We start from the raw sequence: 22,342 nt of genomic DNA, 5'->3' as shown, positions 1-22,342 counted from the left end.
TGAATGGAAAGTCGGAAATCTGGGTGGTTTGGGGATGGGAGGTGGTTTTTATGTCGGGGATCAAGGGGGAACGTGAAACGCCAGCGCCTTTGACAAAGGGCGTACTTTTCGAGGGGCCAAGGGGGCCCCTCCGGCCGCTTGGATAATAACTAATACGGCGGTGCTTTGGGGGATGTGTTGATGCTTGAATACCGAACCGATTGGTTGCCTACAGTACGGATTACAGATACGGCTTACCCTCTGAGAAGCCCCATATCCTCTAACGGCCATAACTTCGTCACCAAAACCCATTCCTAACCATGCTGGGTGGCACTCACCTACACTCCCTCATGATCTGGAGTTATCAACGAACTATTGGCTAAAGTTGCGGCGCTCGGCGCTCGGGCTCTCATCCATACCCTCGGCATCTGTTCTCCATAAGGGGTGTGAGCCGTACACTTCGATTTGATTGACGGGCCCAGGCACGCATCGTGGTTTCGTGTGTATCATCACAACTAAATTCTCTCATTCTAGCCCAAAATCCTGGGGTAGACGAAACTGTGCAAGTCAATTTCCATCAGCGTTTTGATAATGTAAGCTCTAGAGATGTACAGATATTTGAACCATCCTTCTTCTCATATTCAAATGCATTCACGAATCGAAGGCAAGAGACATGTTTTGGTCGTAAACGTCAATTTCCATAGTTAATGCGGCAAATCTGCTACTGCTCCATACCCTTATTTTCTTACACCATTTTGTCGGTCATGACTGATGAATTTGGTCGACTTTACAAATCGAGATAATATGAAGCCTTCATAAGTTAGGCCTGGCGAAGGCATCCTCGCCATTAACCCAACTACATAGTAACCAACACCAAATCGTTGAAACTTGTTCTAAACCTGACCCACTACTTTCTGAAGCCGGGGAAATTGCAGACCCTACGTAAATATGAACCTTTGCGTTGGAAGTCAGCCCCTAGTAAGCCGCTCTTCTATCCATCTCGCAAGGGATACCGAACGTTGGTCTATCAGCCTCCAGAAAATGTCGGCTGACCAAAGCACCACGGGAAGGACAATCATATATCCCATGATCCACATTCGAGCAAATTGTCCACTTGGCATCTCCCACACAGGAACCCCAGAAACAAAATTGTTGACACTAGGCTGGAGCCAGTACCACAGCGATTTGATAATCGCGCCGTGGACCAAATACAAGGCGAATGATATTTGGCCCAGATACTGTGCCACAGGGTTGCAAAACAGTGGTGCAATGATGGGTGAGGTGGCCACCGGCCAGGTTGTCATGACGGCACCAATGACTCTGATGAAATCATCCTTCTCCTCAATGTATAGCGGCACCATTGAAAGTGCTGGCCTGTACGCCACGTACCCGTAGGTATCCTGCGGTGGGATTGAGAGCAAAAATAAGCCCAGTATGAACATAGTGAGACCAGTCACGTGGCGAAATCGCCGATTAGTTGTTAGAAGTCTCCAATCGATGGTACGGGCGGGTTTCGACTCGGTAGAGAGACTATATGCGCATCGTTGTCCAGATGAGATTGTTCGGCTCGATTCCACCGACCATTGCTCACTGATGATATCAATCTCCGCAAACAGCATTCCTGAAATGAACAGAGTCTCTGGGAATCTCTCGGAGAACAGGCAATTGACGGCAAAAGCGACGTGAATCAACATCCTCCAATGGGATCTCAGCCTCGCTGTTGTGATCAATACCATAAAGATCAACATACTGCATCTGAATTCGACCGGAATTGTCCACAGGTGTCTGTCATAGATGATTCCAGCAGGCCTCGAATTATTATCGAGTTCATAGGGAATATTGAACCTCCCCCAGGGAATTGTGTTGTCCATCATACGGTAACAATCTTTTAATCCATCAAGAATCTGGGCAAGTAGAGACCCGAGCCGAGGAGGAGGGGCTTCTTGTGGACCACGATTGCCCGAATGCGTCTGCCAGTAGAAAGTGTTCCCCGCAGCGAATAGTTGAAAGTGCACCATCAGAACTGTGATCATGATTATAGCCATGGATGGAATGTAGAGACGAAGTGCACGACGAAAGACCGCCGATGATATCGTTGAAAATGCTCCAGTCACATCATTGGACCTGCTCTGTCTGAGTGATTTGCCAACCAAGACATATCCTGAAACGAAGAAGAAAATGTTGACCATCGATATGCCCGACCATAACAACGATATGTATGGCTGGTACATTATCCGTGTTTGGAGCACATCGGAGCCTGCCTCCTCGAGACAGTTACTGAAGGAGTATGCATAATGCGCGTGAAACACGAAGAGGCACGCTATGCCTCGTAGTCCATCGAGGGAAGCGATCTTCCGACTCTGAACCTTGGTGTGCTCAGAGTGTTGGTTATTGCTCACGAGATTTATAAGAAAGCTGGGGAGGGCCAGGTGAAGTAAATTTCGGATGAACTTGGGGACGGTGACAATCGCGTACTTGGGCACACTTCGTATGGTGTTGTGAGCTTTGAGGTGAATATACACTGCCTCGGGTGATTCTGCACCTGTTTTCAATCTCCAAGACTCACTAGGATCGTTGGTGCAATGGTGGTCGTTTGACAGCGGTCGAACTTTGCTATTCGTTCTGAAATGCATCGTGGTATTTGCTGTGGTCCGCGGTTTTGTCCTGCAATTGTTAGGTCGAGCATCTTGGGTGCGACTTCGAAGCCCTTTGTACACAGTATCAATGAGGTTCCTGTCGGACTGTGATGATCTCGACGTCAATCAAATGAACATCACAGCGCCCAGAGCCCCTGGTGAAAGATCCGATAGAATTTACCCAATCAGTTCGGTAACTGCCAAGTGTATTTCTCAGGTCAGTCAATCAGCCATTGAGGTAGCGGATGTGTATCAGGTCTCCATTCACTGGTTTTTCTGGACCGGCTGTCAATGAGAACCTTGATTGACCGGTGCACCCGCACCTATGCCACGTCAATGTGTCAATGTTCTGGCCGAACCTGGAGCGCATGGCACGATCAAAATCTCCAAGCCGCTCAAGGACAGCCAAGTGTACCTCACGGACCACGTCGCCCCTGAGATTTGGAACCATGCTAGGTACCAATCAACCCATAAGGGTTGTGTTGCTAGATTCATTGTTGGTCACAGGCGCGCCAAGCTACCGCTGCCCACCTGAAACGGCTGTAGACCTCAAAGGCAAGGGGATTGAGATTGATAGTTACCATACCCATCCTGCACCGTCATGGCGGGTTAATAGTAAAGTCATGGAAATTCAACTCGAATGAAACTAAAGCGTACATTCGCCGTTGGGTAGCTTAAGATTACAAGTCGCCATCTATTTTTGACATGCGATGTCGCGCTGTCAAGTGGGACGTTATAACCGAGGTAAACAATGCGATTCTTGTCGAGCAAAGCGCCAAGTCGCAAATTTACACATCCTCACTGACAGGATAGTCACTTCACCCACGTCAGGTACTCAGTCGCACATAAAATTCGGACACGGAATGTCAGAGCACGAGGTTCAATCGTCGCAAGTCGCCCCATACTTATCTTTTACCGTCGAAATAAGTATCACCAACTTCATGCATTTACACCGAATCACCGAAGACTACGAACCGGTACTTCAATGAGCGAGGACGGATGTCAAAGAATCTACACAGGTGGTGGGTTCAAAGGTTACCAGTAGCTCAACAATTATATTCACTATCTAGTCACCGTGATATGCCGATACTCGACATAGTCGGAAATTCACCTCAGTTGAATGACTGCCAAACCACTGGGCCACATCCAAGACACATTGATGCCAATCTTGCCCTCAGAGCGCCACATCCTTAGAGAGTGTACTTGAATCCCGGTTGGCCCTCAATTGGCTCCGTCAAGGTTCCATCATCGAGCTGTTTGTTCTTTCGGCGGAAGTACACTGTGTTGAAGGCCACCAAGGAGAAGATGAAGAACTGGAGACCAGCTGTCACCCATAATCCTGGTACATAACGAGGTGCATCCTTCTCGCGGAAGACGGTACTTGCTATGATACCGCCGACAGCACCGAATCCAATCTGCAGCGCACTTCCCACCGATCGCTTGCTCTGCATACGAATGTTGTTGCTCTGGTAGGCTAGGATTGCTGGAACATTACCTTGACAACCTGCAATGCCTAGGAAGATGCCGAAGTATCTGACACCATTTGACCTGTGATATGCCGTGATCATCAGACCAATTATGACGATAAGTGACTGCGTTACAATGATTGGGCCGCGAAAGTGGTATCGATCCCCAACCCAGGCGAGGAACAGTGCACAAGGCAGAGCAGTGATGACTGGAGGTGCGGACAGCAGATTTGCGACCCCAGCACTGAATCCCATACCCTTGACACATCAGTATCCACGAAAGCAAAGAATCACAAGATTTGTAAGTACTCACCCGAAGGATGACAGGCGTGAAATAAGCAAAGGCGTATCTGTAAGCACTTATTAATTGAGGTGATCAGAGGGCGGATCAGTAAACGTACGCTGGCATTGTGGTGGACATAAACATCAGTGCACTGCCCAAGATTAGTACCCACGACCGAGGATGTGGACGTGTAACTTACAACACCCACAGCTTCCAATCTCTGAGGTGGAAGAAAAATTTGGCCCACGTCAATGAATCGGGCTCCGCATCTCCTCGGTCGGTTTCAATCCTTTGCTTCACGAAGGCGGCCTCAGCAGCCGAGAGAAAGTGCTTTTTGTGGGCTTTGTCAGGAAAGTCGATGATGAGGAACCATGCGGCTATCGCCACCAGCTGGGTGAGAAGCCCTTCTATGATCTGGCAGAATGCAAGTGATTAGTGCTCGACGAGACCATGGACCCGGGGAGATACTGCTTACAAAGATCCACTGCCATCCTCGCTGTCCACCAACACCTTCCATTTGCATCAGGCCGTAAGCTAAGATGTTCGAAAACCCCCCAACAAACACGGAGACAAGATAGAAGGCAGCGAGTCGTTTCTGCACCTCGTACCTCACGTACCTGCAACGTTGTCAGAGGCAGAGCCCTCGAGAATTTTCTTTTGTATCACCCATCACTCACCAGCATGTTACAAGGTACACACATCCAGGGAAAAAGCCTGCTTCGAACAAGCCCAGGAGTGCTCGACATGCTGCTAGCGCGGCATAGTTCTTGACGAAACCTTGTCCGAGCATCACTGTGCCCCATGCGAAAGCAATGAATGAGAGCCAGTTGGCACTGCCAACGCGACGCAGGACGATGTTTGATGGAAGCTCAAAGAAGAAATAAGGAGGAAAGAACACAACAAGGGCAATTGTGTAGCGCGATCCAATGTGAAGGCCTAAGTCTTCACCCATGCCAGCGACACGGGCATTGGAAATCTGAAAGGTCAGCAACGTTCACAGGTTGCACTCGTAGTCTTGCCCGGTCGCTCCGAGGCTCGCAGAGTGAGCTGACTTACATTGACTCTGTCAATCAGTGCAATAGAGTAGAGAGCACCAAGGATCGGTAGCAATCTCCAATCAACCTTGCGCATCAACTTCTTCTCATTGCTGACATCGAATTCGTCTGCTGAGGAAGAAGGTGATTGGCTTGTAACCCTCTCATGCTCACCATGAGATGCATCGTCGACTTTCTCGGTTTCATAATTGGTCGCCATGGTAGTACGAGAGAGGATGGAGGATGGGAAGAGAAGTAGATGAAAAGACGAACGGAGAAGATGATTGAGTCTCCTTGACCTGAGGCGAGCTGGCCTTTATCCTTGTCGTGCCCATTGAGACAACTCTTTGCCCAAGATCTTGGATGCTTGGAATGTCTTGGTATTGAGAAACATAAGCATTTACCCCACGTTTAAACCAAGGGTCACTGGTTGGCGCTCTCAGCATCTGGTATAGCTACACAACTTTGGCGCTCTGTGTTTGATTTTATTGGTGGGAAATATTTCCAAGCCGACGCACTGTTGTGAGGGGACATTTGCCAATAGACTTGGAAGATGGAGTATAGCAAATCAAGTCTTTGCACGAGGTCTGGCAGCCTCGGTGAAACCAAGCTGAGCACTTTGGTTCATTATCTCCTCGAGGGCTGGTCTGTTGCACTGGGGCTGTGCCATTGTTCCTTCCAATTACCGAAGGCTTCCTAAAACCCTCTGAACCCTTGGCCGGAGAGTTGAACAGGTCGTCCGTGGAGATGCCAACTGCGACAGATTCTAAATTGATTGAGACCTGTATGTGCTTACCCGCGGACTCCAGGAGCTCGCACAAAGGTTAAGATACTGTTTCCAAGGAGCCTACTTTCATGTCGGGCTCCCTGTAACGCAAACACATGCGCAGGTGATTCGAGCAGAGAAGAACTTTGCGGTGTTCTTCCAGTAGAGCCACAAAATTAGGGCACGAGTTGTACTTCTGTCAACACGAGACCAAGAAAATGGCTGAGCGCCAAGTCCTACAAAGACCAAATAGAGTACTAGTGGCACCGGTGGCACCGGTGGCACCGGTGGCTGTCTCTGCATATCGATGTTGCGTGGCATTGCGCCTGGGAGTTTAGTAGATAGAAAAGCGTTTGGTGGACAGCGAGATATTTCGCTATCCCCCAGGTAGCGCCCGGCAATGCTTTGTGGCTTAACGACGATCCCGCACCCCGCATTCTGTTCCGCCTAAGAAGCCCAAGGCCCAGTCCGGGGTATTTTGCTAGGCGAGATGGGGTAAATGATAGCCAACTACCTAGGTAGCTATCGCCAACCAGATGGAATCGTATGTGTGATTCGGTAAGAAGCGGTAGGTAGTACAGCGTTTTGCGATATTTCAAGTGAGGTGTTCCTTTTATATGCTATTGGGTTTCCTAGACGATGATGTGATTTAGTATGTACATCAAGCAGTGATGACCGCTGACCCTTGAGCACTCCAAAAGAGGATCATGCTTATGCCTTCGCACAGAGACCCAGGCATAAGCAGAAGCTAGGCATAGCCGCCAAGGGAATAGGCAGCACCGCCCAGGCTGTGCTAGCCCCTTGACTTCAATGGGTTGACTCGCCTGGGGCGTGTCCAGCATCGTCATCGGAAAGGGATATGCTCGACCAAGGCTTTATTTTCATATCTTCAACTTGAGTCCTGCCTCCTCCGTCAATGCCAGATATCCTTCTCTGACATGCGAAGGCATTCCTTGCTCCGATGGTCGACCTAATATGCCATCCTTCGCCTCAACCCAGACATGCATCGATCCACCTACCGCCTTGACTGCTTCATCCCCTTTCTTGAAAACCCCCACTTCATAAACCACGCTGGTCTTTCCAAGCTTGGCTACTCGGAGCCCAATGTCTATAACGCTGGGATACTCCACGGATCCGAAATAATCGAAATACGTATTGACAATGATAGCTGCTTGGGGGCTTTTGGACGTTTTGTAGCCACATTCGTCAATCAAGTACTGATTGGCTATGCTATCACACAGTACACCGTACTTGGGGTTATTCATGTGGCCGAAAATATCATTATCATCCCTAGATACGATCAGCGCTGAATGTCACCAGGTAACCAATGGACGTACCATCGCAATCGATATTCTAGAAAATAACGATAATCTTGCCGCGTACGCTTTCGTTTCGATGCAATGTCGGATCCTAGCATTTTCGATGATAGGCGCCAAAGCAGACTCTTTGGGAGTCAAGTCAATTTCGAGATGTATCTACGTTGATTGAGTAGCTACGAAGAAAAATTCTTTGCTTGTACGCTTCGCCTTGCCCAGAATAGTCGCTGGGAGGCGTAGCCGAGGTTGAAGACTTTCGGCTCATGCCTTTCCGGCGATCGGGTCGAACCGGTTACCTTCATCGCTCCTAATGAAACCCGTAAATTGAAAAATCTCCTATTTTCCTACTTATCACACTTGAAAGAACATCACACGAGCCTCCGGTTTGCTATTGCTCTATAAAATTCGGCACGTCAACTCCATCTCTTGCGCGTTGAAGTCGTGCGCATACCGCCATCGTCCTCAACTACCTAGAAAAGGCATCTGTCCCGGCCACGAACGGGTTCTCCTGCTCGCACTCACCGTCCTCGCATTTTCTGGCCTCCAGAATGTCGAAGCTGGTCACAGACTGGTCCTGGTTTGGATGGTTGGCGAGCATGACGGTTACATTATTATCCTCGATCACCATTGCCGGCTTATCATTGACCTGAGCGGCCCACTGTGTCCCATTGCTCTTGATTCCAGCTCCACCGTTCAGGGCTGCCATGTATTCCCTCTGCCATCTCGCATATTGAACATGAAGCTAGTGCAACCCGATGAGTGACCAGGTGTTGCAATGAATCGTATTGTTAGGTTGCCAAGCTTGAACTCCTCGCCGTCGACCATAACCTGGTCTCGTCTTGACCCACCGTCAATTTCATAGTGTGCCATATTGTCCCAGCCGATTACACTGCCGTACGCCGGTATATGGTACGTGTCTCGCAACCACCAAACGCCACCAAAGTGGTCGAAGTGCTCATGCGTGATGAAGACGGCCTTGATATCATGCGGCGTGTAGCCGAAAGCCTGGAAACCAGGAACGATGATCCTCTCAGCTTCCTCAGCGATGTGTAAGGCATCAATCAACACCAGCCCTCGGCGGCATCGATCGCCCAGGAAGACACCCAATTCTGCCCTAGAATGTAAACTTCGTCAAATACCATGGTCGGTTTCACAAAGCCTGGCGTGCCCAGAGCGCTCATCAGGCCTCGGCAGCACTGTGCAATGAAGCTCCATGGGATCCTCCAGGTCGGGCTTTACAAGTGCGAACGCCTAGCTCAAAAAGGCGCGAAAAACTCTCAGTTTGCGCATTTCGAATTCTGTGGTATTGAAGAACGTAGAGAAATTTACGAGGACGAAGTCCAGGGTCTTGCCTTGCTCTACGTTGGATGCTAATAATCAACGCCAGTAAGGCAGCTTTCATGATGTGCGGGTACCGGGTGCGTCGCTGAAACTTCCTCCTTTGTATGCTAGCGTTGTGTCAGCAACACGAGTCGTGATGTGATCAGATCATAGACGTATTAGGCGAGTTAGGTCGGTTCTATACACGTTTGCTCTGTTGGCAGCGCGATACCCCGAGGCGGTCCACCTACGAGGGGAATACACATCAACGCACATGACGCTATGAGTCAATGTAGATTGAAAACTGGCCCGATCTCAAGATCAGCACACGAACAAAGAATTGTTGACTGCAACTCAATCCTGGAAAACCAATAACTATCCAAAAAGTTGGTTAGCGAAGAGATTCGCTCACTCGTTCCTCATAGGTAGCCCACAGTCCCCGGACTCCACATATCTATGCTACAACTCCCATGACTCGCCTACAAAGATCTAAATGTTTGAAAGCGGGCGAAGGGACGGGAGATCTACCACTAGTATAGCCAAACAAGCTCGGCCGTCAAGATCCGCTAGCTCCACGACAGATGTTGAATGCAGTGCTTCGGGTTCCCCCGACGAACTGTGTGATACCATGGGCCTTATCGGAGGGACGCTTGATGGGGCTTCAAGGTTATAGTCATGGGACCGAGCAGTCAATCTCAGGCCTTCATTTACTTCGTGCTGCAGAGTGCTGGCAGAACTGATTACTGCTTCAGACTGATACTGCTTCTCATAGTCCATGATAGAGCGACACTCGTTGACTCGGGGACTTTGAAAACGTCCCGGAAGTACCCTCCACCGCCCTGCAAAGAACCTCTACCAGCACAGATCTTATGGGCATAAGCAAGTTGAACTTGAGGAGACTTCATTGCCGTACCTGCTACTGTATCGCGTGGTCCTTACTCACTCCATCCTATTATCAAGTGCTGCAAATTACTTGTGTGGTTGGCTAGCCTATAGATATTGACACTAATTGCCGAGGAGAGGCAGGCAGCATGATGGAAAACGCTGAGTATCCATCTATGATAGAGATCGTAATTACAATACCCTCCATTGGCGCTCTTCGTCCTGCTTGGTCTCTGATTGTTAGAGTTTGGCTTTATCAGAATTTGTCTGAGACAGTAACCTGACTCTTGCCAACGCCGCATTCAGACTTTTCTTGGTATTTTCGAAGTAAATGTGACTAAATTCACTGCTCGCCTGTCCACTTATCGTCCGAGCCTGGATCCCATGGGTAATGGTCCCCCCTCTGACATGGTGAAAGATTTTCCCGACCTCCCAGTCCTTTCCACCGCCGTCTTTTCGGAGGTCAAACCCTCGTATACTAGAGTAGCGATCCATTAGCTCATCTGGGTGGGGCATCCCGCTTGAGGCACGATTCTCTGATATATATGGTGATTCGTTGGATGTGCCGGATGAATGTCCTGCCTGGGCAACCTCATTCCAGAAAGGGCTGAGGGTAAAGAGTACGTCCATGAGTGGATGTCCGATAGTAGATAGCTCCCAGTCGAGCAGGGCTATCACGCGGGGCTCAGTAGGATGAAGGACCTTTAGAGAGTCAATAATGGCATATGAGTAAATGAGAGTAGAGACCTCAGCTTACTTACCATGTTATCAAATTTAAAGTCCCCATGCACGATGGAATAGCGATTGCCAGGGAGGTTCTTCCTCACATATTCAATAATCTCATCATAGTTCTCGTGGGCACGTCCAAGTTCCTTGCCAGTCTCGACGTCTTTGACCTTTGCTTGTTGAGCCTCAATCCGGCTAAAAGTGTTGCAATGTCGAGCATAGAAATCCGTCTTCTTGCCATATCCTTCCAAACCAATGGCATCCGGATCCAGAGAATGAAGCCAAGCAAGGGTTTCGATGGCAGAGAACCAGCTGACAATACGCCGTGTCAACAATATAACGGCAAACTGTTAGCGTTGTTTGAGATGACTTACGCTTGTCTTCGCTCCGAGGGAGACAGCTCTCCAAGGTCTGGATCTGTGATTATCCGACCTTTAACAAATTCCATAACCTAGATCGGAGGTTCCATTTATAAGCGATCCCAAGTGATACGGAAAGGTCATACATAGAAAGCTGTCCCAATCACGGAACTGTCCATACATAGCGTGAAGACCCTTGGCACAGGAAATCCCTCCACAGACCCCAAGGCCTTCAAGACTCGAAACTCTCGGTCGACCTGATGTGCGACAGGACTAATGATCCGTCCTGAGGGCTTTTTCCTTAACACAAAACGTACCCCGCTATAAGATGGATTTGTCAGAAACTCGTCTTCAAACCAGCGAAGTGACGTGTGCAATTCACAGAGCTGGACCTACGCCGCATCATCAACGAAATAAGTAGGATTACTCTGGCCATAACCAATCTTTGTCGACAAAACAGGCAGCTTCAGTCCCAGGATTGCATTTGTACTCAGTAGATACTCTCCTAGTTTCTTATCGTCGAGGCCGTGACGTACGCTGGATGGGCGCTTGTTGGTAGACATGATTCTCTAGTTAAGTGGTGTTGAAGATGGACCTCCTGATACGTCAGGTGCCGCAACTGCTTAGGCTATTATTCACTCCACCCATATGAGACCTGCACGATCTGTGTCTCGGAATTGAATTACTTCTATTGTAGTTGAGAGATCTCACACTTAGGATATGCATGCGGGGTCGGTGACTCGGTGCCGACTGACCAATGTCTCGAGCAAACCTCGGCTTAACTTTTAGCTCGGCCTTGCATCCCAAAATTGGCAGCGCAGGATCCCGAAGGTTATTGTGGTGCGAGCTCGGGATTCCAAATGTAGTTTGAAATCTGTTGGAGCATGTGTAGTTATAGGTGATTGGTGGTATGTGATGAGGATCTCCGAAAAAGAGCACAGCACACGCAGTCAACCATTTTGGCACACACAGAGGAGTTGTTTGAGAGAGTTCGTAGAATCGTACTTGGGGTCTATCTCCTAGATATGTCACCGGTGCAGGTCAGGATAACTATATTAGACTATGTTTCAACTTGGTAACATATCCTGCATCTGGGTTCGCGAGAAACGAAAGTGGTTGGTATTATCTAGAAAACGAGCGAAATTGGGTATCATCTCATCTCATTTCGTGCATTGACATGGGCCTTCTCTTCACTTTCGCATTTCCTCGTGGTGTGTGATATTGGTACCTTCGTCCTTGAGATCCTCTTTCACACCCTCGAAATGGTATAGCGGCTTCAATTTCGCATCCTTGCGGAAGAATACATAACGTTGAATGAACCATGGAAGCCATGTACCGGTCTGATACTTGACGAAAGTACCAGTGGGCACTGCAAAGACATAGTCCAATTCCTCGAGTGTGCGCTGTTTAGTTTCCGGGAGCCACAGGAAGATCATTACAAGCGCAATAATGTTTAAACCCCTAGAACCTGTTAGTTTGATACTGGTTTAGCAAAGAGAGTTCCACTCACGCGAAGAAACCAAAGGCACCAGTTGGGGTGAAGGCATCTAAAATTCGAGGGAAACAAATTGACAAGACTGCAGCCCAGAAGAGACAAGTAGCCACAGCCCAACCCATACCAACCTCTCGGTGTGATAATGGGAAGACTTCTGCCGAATAGGTGAAAGGAACGGGACCTTCTCCTGGCGAGTAGAAAGCTGCGAAGAGATAAACAAACAGTGCGATCACGCCCAGATGAGCGGAGCTTTCCTCAGGAATGTAAAAGGAGAATCCTGCCGCTAATAATGTCCAAGCCATCTGGGGAAAGGTAAATAGTAACAAGCTCCGACGTCCAAAGGTGTCGATTGTGAAGAAAGCTGGAAGGGCGAAGATGAAGTTAACTGCACCAAAACCGAAGCTGGCGAGTAAAGCAGCGAGGTCGCTAGCACCAGCTTCTCGGAAGATAGTCGAGGAGTAGAATGCCACGATATTGATACCACACATTTGTTGGGCAATCATGACCACGAATGAAGCGAGTGTTGCTCGACGAACACGCGGAATGGTGAAGAGCTCGCCGAATCTCTGAAAATAGTTCGTATCACCAACAATTTCAGACTCGACCTCAATTTGGGCGTTGATATAGTAAAGATCTCTGGCTGCCAAAATAGGATGGTTGCGAAGGATGAGAAGTGATCTGTAAGCGTCTTGGAAACGACCCTTCTTGATATACCATCTGGGTGATTCGGGACAGAAGTACACAAGAGCCGCGAGTGGGACGGCCGGAATAAATGCAGATCCAAGCTGTAATCGCCAAGAGATGCCTCCAGTGTTGTACACCGCCAGGTTAGCGGCAGTGCCCAAAAATATGCCTAAAGTGTCCGTGAGCAATAGCAGTGAAGATTTCAGCGTTGGTATACGCACCAAAGGCGGTCCAAAATTGCCACGTCATAACAAGGGCACCACGAATCGCTGCTGGAGAGTTTTCAGCCGCAAAGATAGGTGTTGTCGAGCCCTTTAGACCCATGCCAATACCCATGAGCAGGCGTGTAACGAAGAGTTGTTCCCAAGTTTGACTGACGGCGCCTCCAATAGGAGTGAGGATCAGGAAGATTGCAGAAATAAAGATGACACCACGTCGACCAAAATATTTGTTGCAAGGGTCAGACAGCCAGCAGCCAATGAACGCAGATCCACTGGTAGTCACACAGATCGTTAGTTTCAAGCTCGTGGTCATGCTATGCAAGTGGAGACATACATGTAAGGGGCAGCGTTGATAACACCCACTAGCCATAGGTTCTTCTCTGCATCTGGATTTGGAGAGCCGTCCGATAGTTCGTTGCCATCAGGAATTCCAAAAGCAACAGGGAAAGACAAGTTTGCACCATTCGAACCAGTCTGATCCCAACCTTGGACAGCAGCACCAATAGAACAGACAGCAACCGTCATGTACAACTTGAGTGGATGCCTCCACTTCTTGGTGACTTCGATGCGCAGAGCTTCTTTTTCATCATCTTCAAGTTCGAGGCTTTCGTAGCCACCTGCATTGCGCATTAGAGCCAAGAAACGAGTGCTGAGAGAGTACGAGTTGTACCTGGGTTCTGGGCAACAAGTGCGCCTTTCTGAAGCATGGCAGTGTGCTCGGTAAGGCCAGTCTCCTCCGCAAAAGAGACTACATCCGCCATCAATACATCCTTGGGAATGCCACCCAAAGGGTTAGAGATCCTATACACAGATTTAGTAAGCTTAGCACGGATAAGCCATGATAAGTCTTATGGCGTAAACAAGAACTTGAGAGTCTTGACTTACTTGGCGTCCAAATTCTTGTTCATATTTACATCCGCAATTGTGGAGCGGCGGCGGCCACTAGCAACCGACGTCTGCCGCCGCTCTTGGTGAGGGCCATCCTCAAAAGACTGGGACTTCTCATGATTGTCCATGTTGAGCTGGTAGCTGGGGACCAACAAATTCAATAATCGGACAAAGGGAGGGTTGGGTGGAGGGTGAGAGGAAATCTAAATAGCTTTTCCAGAAGCAAGGCAGACCGCGAAATTCACTCCGGTTGAACCATGTTGATCATACCATGGACCCATACCATGCTCTGTCTGATGGGTCAAGACCCAAGTGTAACATCGGTCAACGAACGTTGAGACTGGCGCATGGAGCACGTCACAATTCAGCTCTCCCCACGGCCCCTTAGGCGGGGTAGAAGTTGCAAGAAACACCCTTTGATGAAGCTCGATATGCCTTGCCAAGGGCAAAAGGTAACATCGCGAAAAGGAGATGTGAATGTTCAGCGGAGCCCCACCAACGTAGTGGTCAGACCAGATGACGCCTTTGTGACGGAGCGGAGTCTGATCGGCGGCCAAGAGTTCTTGGCAGCTCTCGGCGGACCTGGGCAGCCTGGGCAAAGCGGAGCATTTTGTAAAACGATATGGTGCGCTAATCGTTCTTTTGCATCGATGCTTGCCTGAGCAAAATTAGCCAGCATGGGCAGCGTCAAGATTGGTGCCGTAGGCTTCGATACGGCTTCACCAACCTTGGCTGGATGCCTTTTCTTATTCCCCTTCCAATGGGAGTTGATCAGGTGACTTTCCCCCATTGAGCTCCATATATCCAGGTTATCGTTTACGCGGGCAAGAAAGTACTGGTTAGTAGGGACGGACTGCCACCTGACCGTGGGAGGACATTCCGTTTTCCCCGTAGTAACCTGAGCTGTTTGCACTGTAACTGGCGAATCATCCACTCACATTATGTTCATTGCGCAAGATGATGCCTCGAGCCAGTGGGAACCACTACCCGGTGTTCTCACTCGATATCCCACAATCAGCTAGCAGTTTTGCATACCCGAGTACTCGTGTAGCCCCGGTAAACGACCACTCTATAGATTGAAATACTTTTCCTCTTGATCTTGATGAACGCATCGTCTGCGAGACTGTACTAATCAATTTTCAACAAGTGGAGATCCACTGTACCCAAATAAAAGAAGCCGTATATGGCTATAGATAGCCCGAAGATGGTGCTAGCTGACCTGGCTGTGACAATGCTCTGCCACTCATCAATTCTTCTGGTAGCTGTTTGGCAAACTTCGCTGGACGCTGACTAACACGTGGGACGGAGTATCGCTCGTGGAGCTGCAGTGGTTGGGCTGGAGACTTTCGTTCGTGTTTGATTCGGTTGTAGCCTCATAGAGCTAGACCTCAGTGGCGCGATACTACGGGCATTGTTTCGTGAAGAAGGAGACGGGTTTTTCATTTGGTGGTCGGCTCGGTAAAGTTACCCCAGAATTCAGTCATAACCGATCGCGTCTCATCATCGACATATAGAGGTTCATGGAGTTATGACAACGAGACTGTCAGCCCAAGAGCACCTGACTCTTGTATTGCACGTTTTGTTTCCTTGCGGACGCCACACATCTTCTACAATGGTGGGTGGCTATTCATGCTAGGGTCGCGCTGACCAGCGCATGTCGCTAGCGCTGGTTATCAAAGATATGAAATGATGGCGTAATGAGAGAGGTGAGAAATTTATGGTTATTGCAATTTTAAACAGGGGCAGGATTGACAACAGGATTATACAACTGCCATAGAGCTTGTCAGCAGCCTTAGATGACAGCAGGAGAAATTTTGGTGGGCTTGGTCGCAAGACAAGCTGACAGAAAGTCATGCAACTTCTCATGCAAACGCATCTAGAAATCTGGTGGGATTAAGGCACATCCAGTATGCTTTAGGTGTCTTTATCACAACAAGCGATCTCGAGGACAGTAGACGCTCTGGGCGAAGCCCGTATCCAATGTAGAGAACGTTTTCCCTTACAAGTCAGCTCTAGCAGAGGATCGATTGTTGGCAGGGAAATCAATGATCATGTTCCATAGATCGAGGTAGGCTAGGCAATGGAATCCACTTGTAGATGAAACACTCGATCTTTAGCTCGGGGTATGCGTAGGTTCTTACCAAAGGGGAACCCATATCACTACGAACCCGCTCGTTATTAAATCCTGACCCTCTGATGAAGTGAAACTGTATTGCTCCTATGTCAAACAGGAGGGACATAATTGCAATTTGTATCCAGCTGAGCGGCGAACCGATGAGAGTAGCGAGGTGCGCTAGCATCGCTTCTTTGTGCCCAGCGTCCGTTCTCTTACATCAAGATCCCCACGGGTGTAAGGAAGAGGTGCCACGTAAAGTACCATGGGAAGGACCGTTTGCTCTGGTCGGGTTCTAGGATATGCCAATCCCACCATGTCCCTTGCGGCAATCCATTTGTATCGACCATCAGAAGAAGCTTTAATAGGGCTTGGAGCAACTTCATCACACTGTAATTTCAGTGAGAGAGGAGGATATAGCCTGCTCATCCGCAGGAGAGGCGCATGTCCTGATGGTTACTCTGAGGCATCTCGTAAGTGGGTTACCAGCCACCAAGCCAGCGACTGCCTCGGCACTTATGTAATGTCTTTATAATCTGGTTCCAATAGAAGCAACATACCCGGAATATGCCTTGGCGATGGTTGGCCTGGTAGTGGAATAGGACAGAGTCGAGCCTTTGGTGCGCTTGGTTTCCACCCTGCTGATAAATTCTATCTATGCTTCTGGCGCTGGCTCCCTGATAGAGTAGCTCGTACAGCCGGGGGGTGGAGGGGTTCTTGGGAAAGGACCTCGGGTGGCTGCTGCTTTCACTCTGTGTTGCCGCCCTATCAACGCTGACGTAGGGAATATCACAAGTTCACAACATCTTCAGATAACCCGGTAACATTTCCATTTCGAGAGGTAGGCTGCGGAGGACAACATCCGCAAATTTGTTATTTCCAATGACTCAGAGCAGACAGGAGCTCTTTTTAATACCAGACATTTGCAAGCTTCGAGATATGTGAGGCCTTACTCTTCCTCCAGGAGCTTTCGTGCAGAACTTGCTGTAATATGGCCTCAATCATACTGTATTACTCCCCCGGAGCTTGTTCCCTTGCTTGCCATGTACTCCTGAAAGAGATAGGCGTCGAATTCGAAGCTGTAAAAGTGGAAATGAACGCCAGTCTTCCTGAGAGCTTTCGAAAAATCAATCCGAAGATGAGAGTCCCTGTCATTTCAATTGATACGAATGTGATTACAGAAACGCCAGCAATCTTCACAGCAATATCCCAGCTTGCCCCAGAACATAATTTTCTCGGCAGTTCCAACATTGAGGTTGTACGGGCATATGAATGGCTCAACTGGTTATCTGGAACTCTCCACGGTCAAGCTTTTGGAGGTCTCGTTAGGCCACACAGATATGCCGATGATCCAGCCCTATACGATGCGATCAAAGCAAAAGGATGGAAGAACGTAGAAGATTGTTTTGAGAAGATAGAGTCGGATCTGTCCGGAGTACATGCAGTGGGTGATAGTTTCACCGCTGTGGACATCCTCTTGTATGTCTTTTGGTGCTGGGGAAATTTTTCCGGGGCCGAAATGGCACATAGGTATCCCAAATACACAAAGCTGGTGGTGGAAGTGGCGAAAAAGTCATCTGTACAGGATGTTCTGGAGGCCGAAGGGGTCCCTTCATTTCTTCCGAAGTTGTAAAGGGTAGGCCAGCAGAAGAAAATTTGCTGCTGCGAGATGCGAGGTGCCTGGTGTTACTGGGGACTGAACAGTGCTGTTCGTGGCTTCTGGGAGCCACTTCCCCAGTGGAAAGGTGAAAAGGTACCTAGAGAACTTTAGGTCCCTAAGATACTTGGTGTAGAATATCCTCAAATCGGCTTTCTCATTCTCCAGCTCCAGTGGCCCTGAGGATTCTCAGCCATGCCGTTGCAAGCACCAAGATCTGATGCTGTTGGTCCGAGTCGAAGTTTGTTGGCTTCAAGTGCCAGTTTGATGTACTTCTGTGCCCCTCGCAAGCCTCCAACAGAATTGTATGTCAGTGCAGCATGACAATAGGCAGGATCGATGTACCCATCAAGGCCCTCGTCTTGATAGATCTTGATCAGCCTTTCGGCCTTCTTGACGTTGGCTTCAGAAGTAGGCGTCCAATCCGAAAGCGCTGCTTGCAAGTCAGCAATCTCCTTCAATGGTCCATCTGCTATCTCCCCACGTGAACATCGTGAGCACGTGCAGGTAAAGTGGAATGAGTCGCGGAGATGGTTTTGGCGTTCTGCATAGGTTTCAAGTGGGTTGGAATACGCGATGGTGATCTCCTCGTCCTTGTCGATAGAGCGGAGTGCAAGAACTTGATGTGACAGTAGGGAAGAATTCGTCCGGAATAGGGAATTTGGTGAACATGCATGATTTATCCTTGCAGCCTCGGGGAAAATAGCGAGATGTCCCCTACCACTAATTTGCAAATCGAAAGCGTTGCCACTGACGACGCCTTGAAGTAACATGTCAGGATCACGGTAAAGGTTAGATAACTCCAGCAAGGACGCTCTTGTTGGAGCCGGTAGTTGGTCGACGGCGATACGGAGGAACTTTTCTCGTTCAGCCTTAGGGAGAAAACCCTCTGTGTACGCAACTAGTACTGGGGTATTGGCGGTTATCGTCTCTCCACGCCTCACAGGAGCTTTCGCAAAGAGTCCCAATCCCCTTCCAGGAGTTGGGCTTGTGTACCATCTAGATTCATATGTATTGATGGCATTATCGGACAGTGCGTCTGAAGTGTGGAACGGAGCAGAGATGGCTATCTTTTCGGCAATGGTTGGCGTTGTGAACAGTGAAATGCCCCTGTTATTTCCAAATGTCTTGCTGGTGTAGACGCAGAGAGTGCTCCCCAGGTTATCGAGAACTTGAGTACAAGCTGGTTCATAGGACCATGGAGTGGAGGTACTACCGTTGTTTTCGCCCGAGTACAGAATAGCTTCGCCCTGCTGGAACAACTCTTGTACGTCTACACTTGCGAAACCGTCTTCGTGGGCGCTGACGAATATTGAAGCTGGAGAATATCCGCGCCGTACAAGCACAGCCAAAGTTGCCAATGCAGACGGGACATGCATCCTGGCAAGAGCGAGGAGTTTGGCTCGAATGGTTCAATATCAGGTTTGCGCGCCCATACACGGATCGTTGGCCCCCTTGCGTGAGGTTTCAAGTTTCGACTCGTAGAACAGCCAACGTGTCCGTTTGACGTTCGTCGGCAGACCTGCCCAAATGTGAACCTAATCTAATCTATCATTCTAAGCGTCCTTGGCTTGAAGCTTCTCTACAAGGCCACGAGTGAGTGTCTACAGCAGGCATCCTTCTTGCCTCAGTCCTCATCTTGTGTGTTTTAGACATGCAAATCCGTTGTTTCGTTTGCCAGTTCAACTGTGTTGCGAATGCTTCCTCCTCGCTCTCTCTGGGTCTGGGATCTGCATTTTCTGAACAAGGCTCCATACGTCATAAGCAGCACTCTGATGCAGCCAAGCTCTCCGGCACGCCTGCCAAGGGCGCCTAGAGACGCCTAGAGACACGAGCTTGGTGCCTACACGTCGCCAACCCTTTCAACCATCCAATCTTTGTGTGCACTCAACGCCCCAGGCAACGCCTTGATGTTCTTGCGGGTCAAAAGCATTTTTCTTGCCGTCTCTTGTGTGGGCTTGTTCGATATGAGATCATGGCATTTTGGGATTCTGACCTGTCCTTGCAAGATCTCCATAGCGAATTCGATGGCATCAGCACGAGGGCTGCCATGAGATATGTATACCCTGCCATCCACTCTTGAACGATTGGACCCGGAATGCATGCAGACAGAAAGCCCTTTCCAAACACGGAATCCCCTTCGCATTCTACCGTGTAAGGTTGTGGCTAGTTGACTATAACACTCCTCGGTGTCGTGGCCTTCGCCTGCGCTATGAGGTCATCGTTGGTATGATGTGTAATACCGCATCAGGTACACAAAGGCGTGCTTTTTACATGGTCAGCCCTCACGGATTAAGTCCTTTGATCTCGCTCCTCCTTCGAGCATATCGATTCTGGCGTGCTTTGGCTACCAACAAACGCTCATTGTTGCTCTACCCTATTGGATTTCAGCCACCACTCATGTCTGCTAGAACTTGATTGATATCATTCACGATGGCAGGATCAACTAGATCTTCTACGGTCCATGGAGACTCAGACCAGGAACCTGAGCATTACAATGAGAAAAACGCCGTTGATGAGGCTCCTGGCCAAAAGCAATCAGTTCTTGGAATTGCGGGCCAGGACCTGACAGCAACAGGTCAGGACGCCTCTCAGCCTGAACGCGCAGATGGCAAGGTTGAGCTCACCGAGGACGATGCCTACGATAAGCTGGGCTACTCTCTACCTGAGTGGCGGAAATGGTCTATCTTGGTACTGATTCTCCTGATTCAGACTTCAATGAACTCCAATGCATCGATGTACGGCTTTGCCGTCGAGGGCATCTCCGAGGAGTACGGAGTTTCCGAGACCAAGGCTAGACTCGGTCAAGCAATATTCCTCATATTCTATGCCATCGGATGTGAACTGTGGGCACCTTGGTCCGAGGAACTTGGGCGTTGGCCCACCCAACAGTTATCTCTCTTTCTGGTGAACATCTGGCAAATTCCAAGCGCGCTAGCTCCAAATTTCGGCACGATACTTGTGGCACGAGCCCTTGGCGGCCTTTCAACAGCTGGAGGCTCAGTCACTCTTGGTGTTATCGCTGACCTGTATCAAGCAGAAGATACGGGATTTCAGTACGCTGTCGCTTTCGTCATCCTCTCTTCCGTCGGCGGCGCGCCCGCGGGCGCGGTGATAGGAGGATTTGTCGGACAATACCGAGAATGGTATTGGATTTTCTGGACTCTGCTCATTATGGGCGGTATCGTCCAAGTCGCGCATTTCTTCCTCGTCCCAGAAACTCGCGCCACAATTCTTCTAGACCGCGAAGCAAAGAAACGACGCAAGAATGGCGAGCACAATATATATGGTCCTAATGAACTTAAGCCTTTCAAAGAGCGCTTCAGCTGGAAAGAGGTCGGCAAGATCTGGTGGCGCCCGTGGTTGATGTTTTTCACAGAGCCCATCGTGCTATTCCTCTCACTTCTGTCCGGGTTTTCGGACTCTCTCATCTTCACCTTCCTCGAAGCTTTCACACCTGTGTTTGAACAATGGGACTTCGAGACCTATCAGATAGGTCTTTGTTTCTTATCGTAAGACTTCCCAACCCAGTCAGTCATATGTGGGACTATACTTACTAACAACCTTCACAGCTCCTTGATCGGTTACGTTATTGCATACTTCACCTATCTCCCTGTGATTTGGCACCACAATCAGACGCGCAAGAAAAATCCAGACCTTCTTTCCCCCGAGAGCCGTCTCTGGTGGCTCTTGTTCTTGGCACCGTTGCTTGCAATTGGCTTGATGGGCTTCGCATGGACGTCCCTTGGCCCGCCTCGAGTCCACTGGATCGCACCGCTCATTTTTACCGCGATCGTCGGCATTGCCAACTACTCTGTGTATAAGTCGAGCATTGATTATATGATTGCCGCTTATGGACCGTATGCAGCATCAGCGACTGGCGGAAATGACTTGGCTAGAGACCTCCTGGCCGGTATTGCTGCATTGTACGCTCATCCATGTAAGTCACTCCTTGCAATTCTTTTTCATGTCTATGGATCTTATCCACGTTGTGTTTCTCAGTCCTCCCCTGGTAAATGTTGGAATGACTTCCTCACTGATGCTTAAAAACAATAGTCTATGAGAATGTGGGACCTGAAGACCGAAAATTGGTCTATCCCTCGGTCGTGCTGGCCTGCTTGGCAGTTCTTGTGATCATCCCCGTGTACTATTTCTACTTCCGAGGCGAAAAGCTCCGCATGAAGAGCAAGTTCGCACAAGAGCTAGAGATTGGAAGGAGAAAGAGAATGGAGAAGAGAAGAAGCACTGCGGCAGCTATGCGGGGCAGCGTTGCAGAGAAAGGCCAGCAGCGTGCAAGTGGCCCTGCTGCTGCTGATCGCCAGGTCGAGCACGTGTAAGCGTCTTTCACCCTCTTAGGTATCCCCTGGGTGAAAATGGTGGCTTTGGGGCCTGAGGAGGAGGAGGATTGAATTCCTCGATTTGGCCACGCTGTGTGAGTACCTCTATATCGCACGCTTTGAATTCCATTGGCCGAATTTGTTCTTGGGATTTCAGAGCATTGTGAAGCATCTCAGCCT

General features: G+C 49.3%; 9 protein-coding genes across 9 annotated transcripts; 2 read left to right on the top strand and 7 right to left on the bottom strand.

Annotated features, from left to right (window-relative positions):
- Positions 1–947: 947 nt before the first annotated feature.
- A1O9_06850 (uncharacterized protein) lies at positions 948–2,612 on the bottom strand (the record flags this gene model as incomplete). The annotated part of the gene is made up of 1 exon (XM_013403797.1): positions 948–2,612. The coding sequence occupies one exon, from the start codon at positions 2,610–2,612 to the stop codon at positions 948–950; it is 1,665 nt and encodes a 554-aa protein (XP_013259251.1).
- Positions 2,613–3,805: 1,193 nt separating this feature from the next.
- Positions 3,806–5,618, bottom strand: A1O9_06849 (uncharacterized protein; the record flags this gene model as incomplete). The annotated part of the gene is made up of 7 exons (XM_013403796.1): positions 3,806–4,339; positions 4,395–4,431; positions 4,483–4,515; positions 4,564–4,778; positions 4,840–4,981; positions 5,042–5,340; positions 5,421–5,618. The coding sequence occupies 7 exons, from the start codon at positions 5,616–5,618 to the stop codon at positions 3,806–3,808; spliced, it is 1,458 nt and encodes a 485-aa protein (XP_013259250.1).
- Positions 5,619–7,045: 1,427 nt separating this feature from the next.
- On the bottom strand, positions 7,046–7,581 carry A1O9_06848 (acyl-CoA thioester hydrolase; the record flags this gene model as incomplete). Its single annotated transcript, XM_013403795.1, has 2 exons — positions 7,046–7,454; positions 7,502–7,581. The coding sequence occupies 2 exons, from the start codon at positions 7,579–7,581 to the stop codon at positions 7,046–7,048; spliced, it is 489 nt and encodes a 162-aa protein (XP_013259249.1).
- Positions 7,582–7,946: 365 nt separating this feature from the next.
- A1O9_06847 (uncharacterized protein) lies at positions 7,947–9,705 on the bottom strand (the record flags this gene model as incomplete). Its single annotated transcript, XM_013403794.1, has 3 exons — positions 7,947–8,222; positions 8,309–8,594; positions 9,545–9,705. 3 exons carry the CDS (start codon positions 9,703–9,705, stop codon positions 7,947–7,949), a joined length of 723 nt encoding a protein of 240 aa, XP_013259248.1.
- Positions 9,706–9,922: 217 nt separating this feature from the next.
- A1O9_06846 (uncharacterized protein) lies at positions 9,923–10,856 on the bottom strand (the record flags this gene model as incomplete). Its single annotated transcript, XM_013403793.1, has 3 exons — positions 9,923–10,384; positions 10,444–10,720; positions 10,783–10,856. The coding sequence occupies 3 exons, from the start codon at positions 10,854–10,856 to the stop codon at positions 9,923–9,925; spliced, it is 813 nt and encodes a 270-aa protein (XP_013259247.1).
- A 1,101-nt stretch (positions 10,857–11,957) lies between these two features.
- A1O9_06845 (uncharacterized protein) lies at positions 11,958–14,183 on the bottom strand (the record flags this gene model as incomplete). The annotated part of the gene is made up of 6 exons (XM_013403792.1): positions 11,958–12,228; positions 12,278–13,115; positions 13,168–13,439; positions 13,502–13,784; positions 13,838–13,968; positions 14,053–14,183. 6 exons carry the CDS (start codon positions 14,181–14,183, stop codon positions 11,958–11,960), a joined length of 1,926 nt encoding a protein of 641 aa, XP_013259246.1.
- A 3,078-nt stretch (positions 14,184–17,261) lies between these two features.
- A1O9_06844 (uncharacterized protein) lies at positions 17,262–17,801 on the top strand (the record flags this gene model as incomplete). Its single annotated transcript, XM_013403791.1, has 1 exon — positions 17,262–17,801. One exon carries the CDS (start codon positions 17,262–17,264, stop codon positions 17,799–17,801), a length of 540 nt encoding a protein of 179 aa, XP_013259245.1.
- Positions 17,802–17,968: 167 nt separating this feature from the next.
- Positions 17,969–19,204, bottom strand: A1O9_06843 (uncharacterized protein; the record flags this gene model as incomplete). The annotated part of the gene is made up of 1 exon (XM_013403790.1): positions 17,969–19,204. One exon carries the CDS (start codon positions 19,202–19,204, stop codon positions 17,969–17,971), a length of 1,236 nt encoding a protein of 411 aa, XP_013259244.1.
- A 1,054-nt stretch (positions 19,205–20,258) lies between these two features.
- On the top strand, positions 20,259–22,162 carry A1O9_06842 (uncharacterized protein; the record flags this gene model as incomplete). Its single annotated transcript, XM_013403789.1, has 3 exons — positions 20,259–21,337; positions 21,398–21,765; positions 21,882–22,162. The coding sequence occupies 3 exons, from the start codon at positions 20,259–20,261 to the stop codon at positions 22,160–22,162; spliced, it is 1,728 nt and encodes a 575-aa protein (XP_013259243.1).
- Positions 22,163–22,342: the final 180 nt, after the last annotated feature.

The sequence above is a fragment of the Exophiala aquamarina genome (genome assembly GCF_000709125.1).
Source record: "Exophiala aquamarina CBS 119918 chromosome Unknown aczIA-supercont1.5, whole genome shotgun sequence".
In the NCBI taxonomy this organism is placed as follows: domain Eukaryota; kingdom Fungi; phylum Ascomycota; class Eurotiomycetes; order Chaetothyriales; family Herpotrichiellaceae; genus Exophiala; species Exophiala aquamarina.
This window is presented reverse-complemented; position numbering and strand designations above follow the sequence as displayed.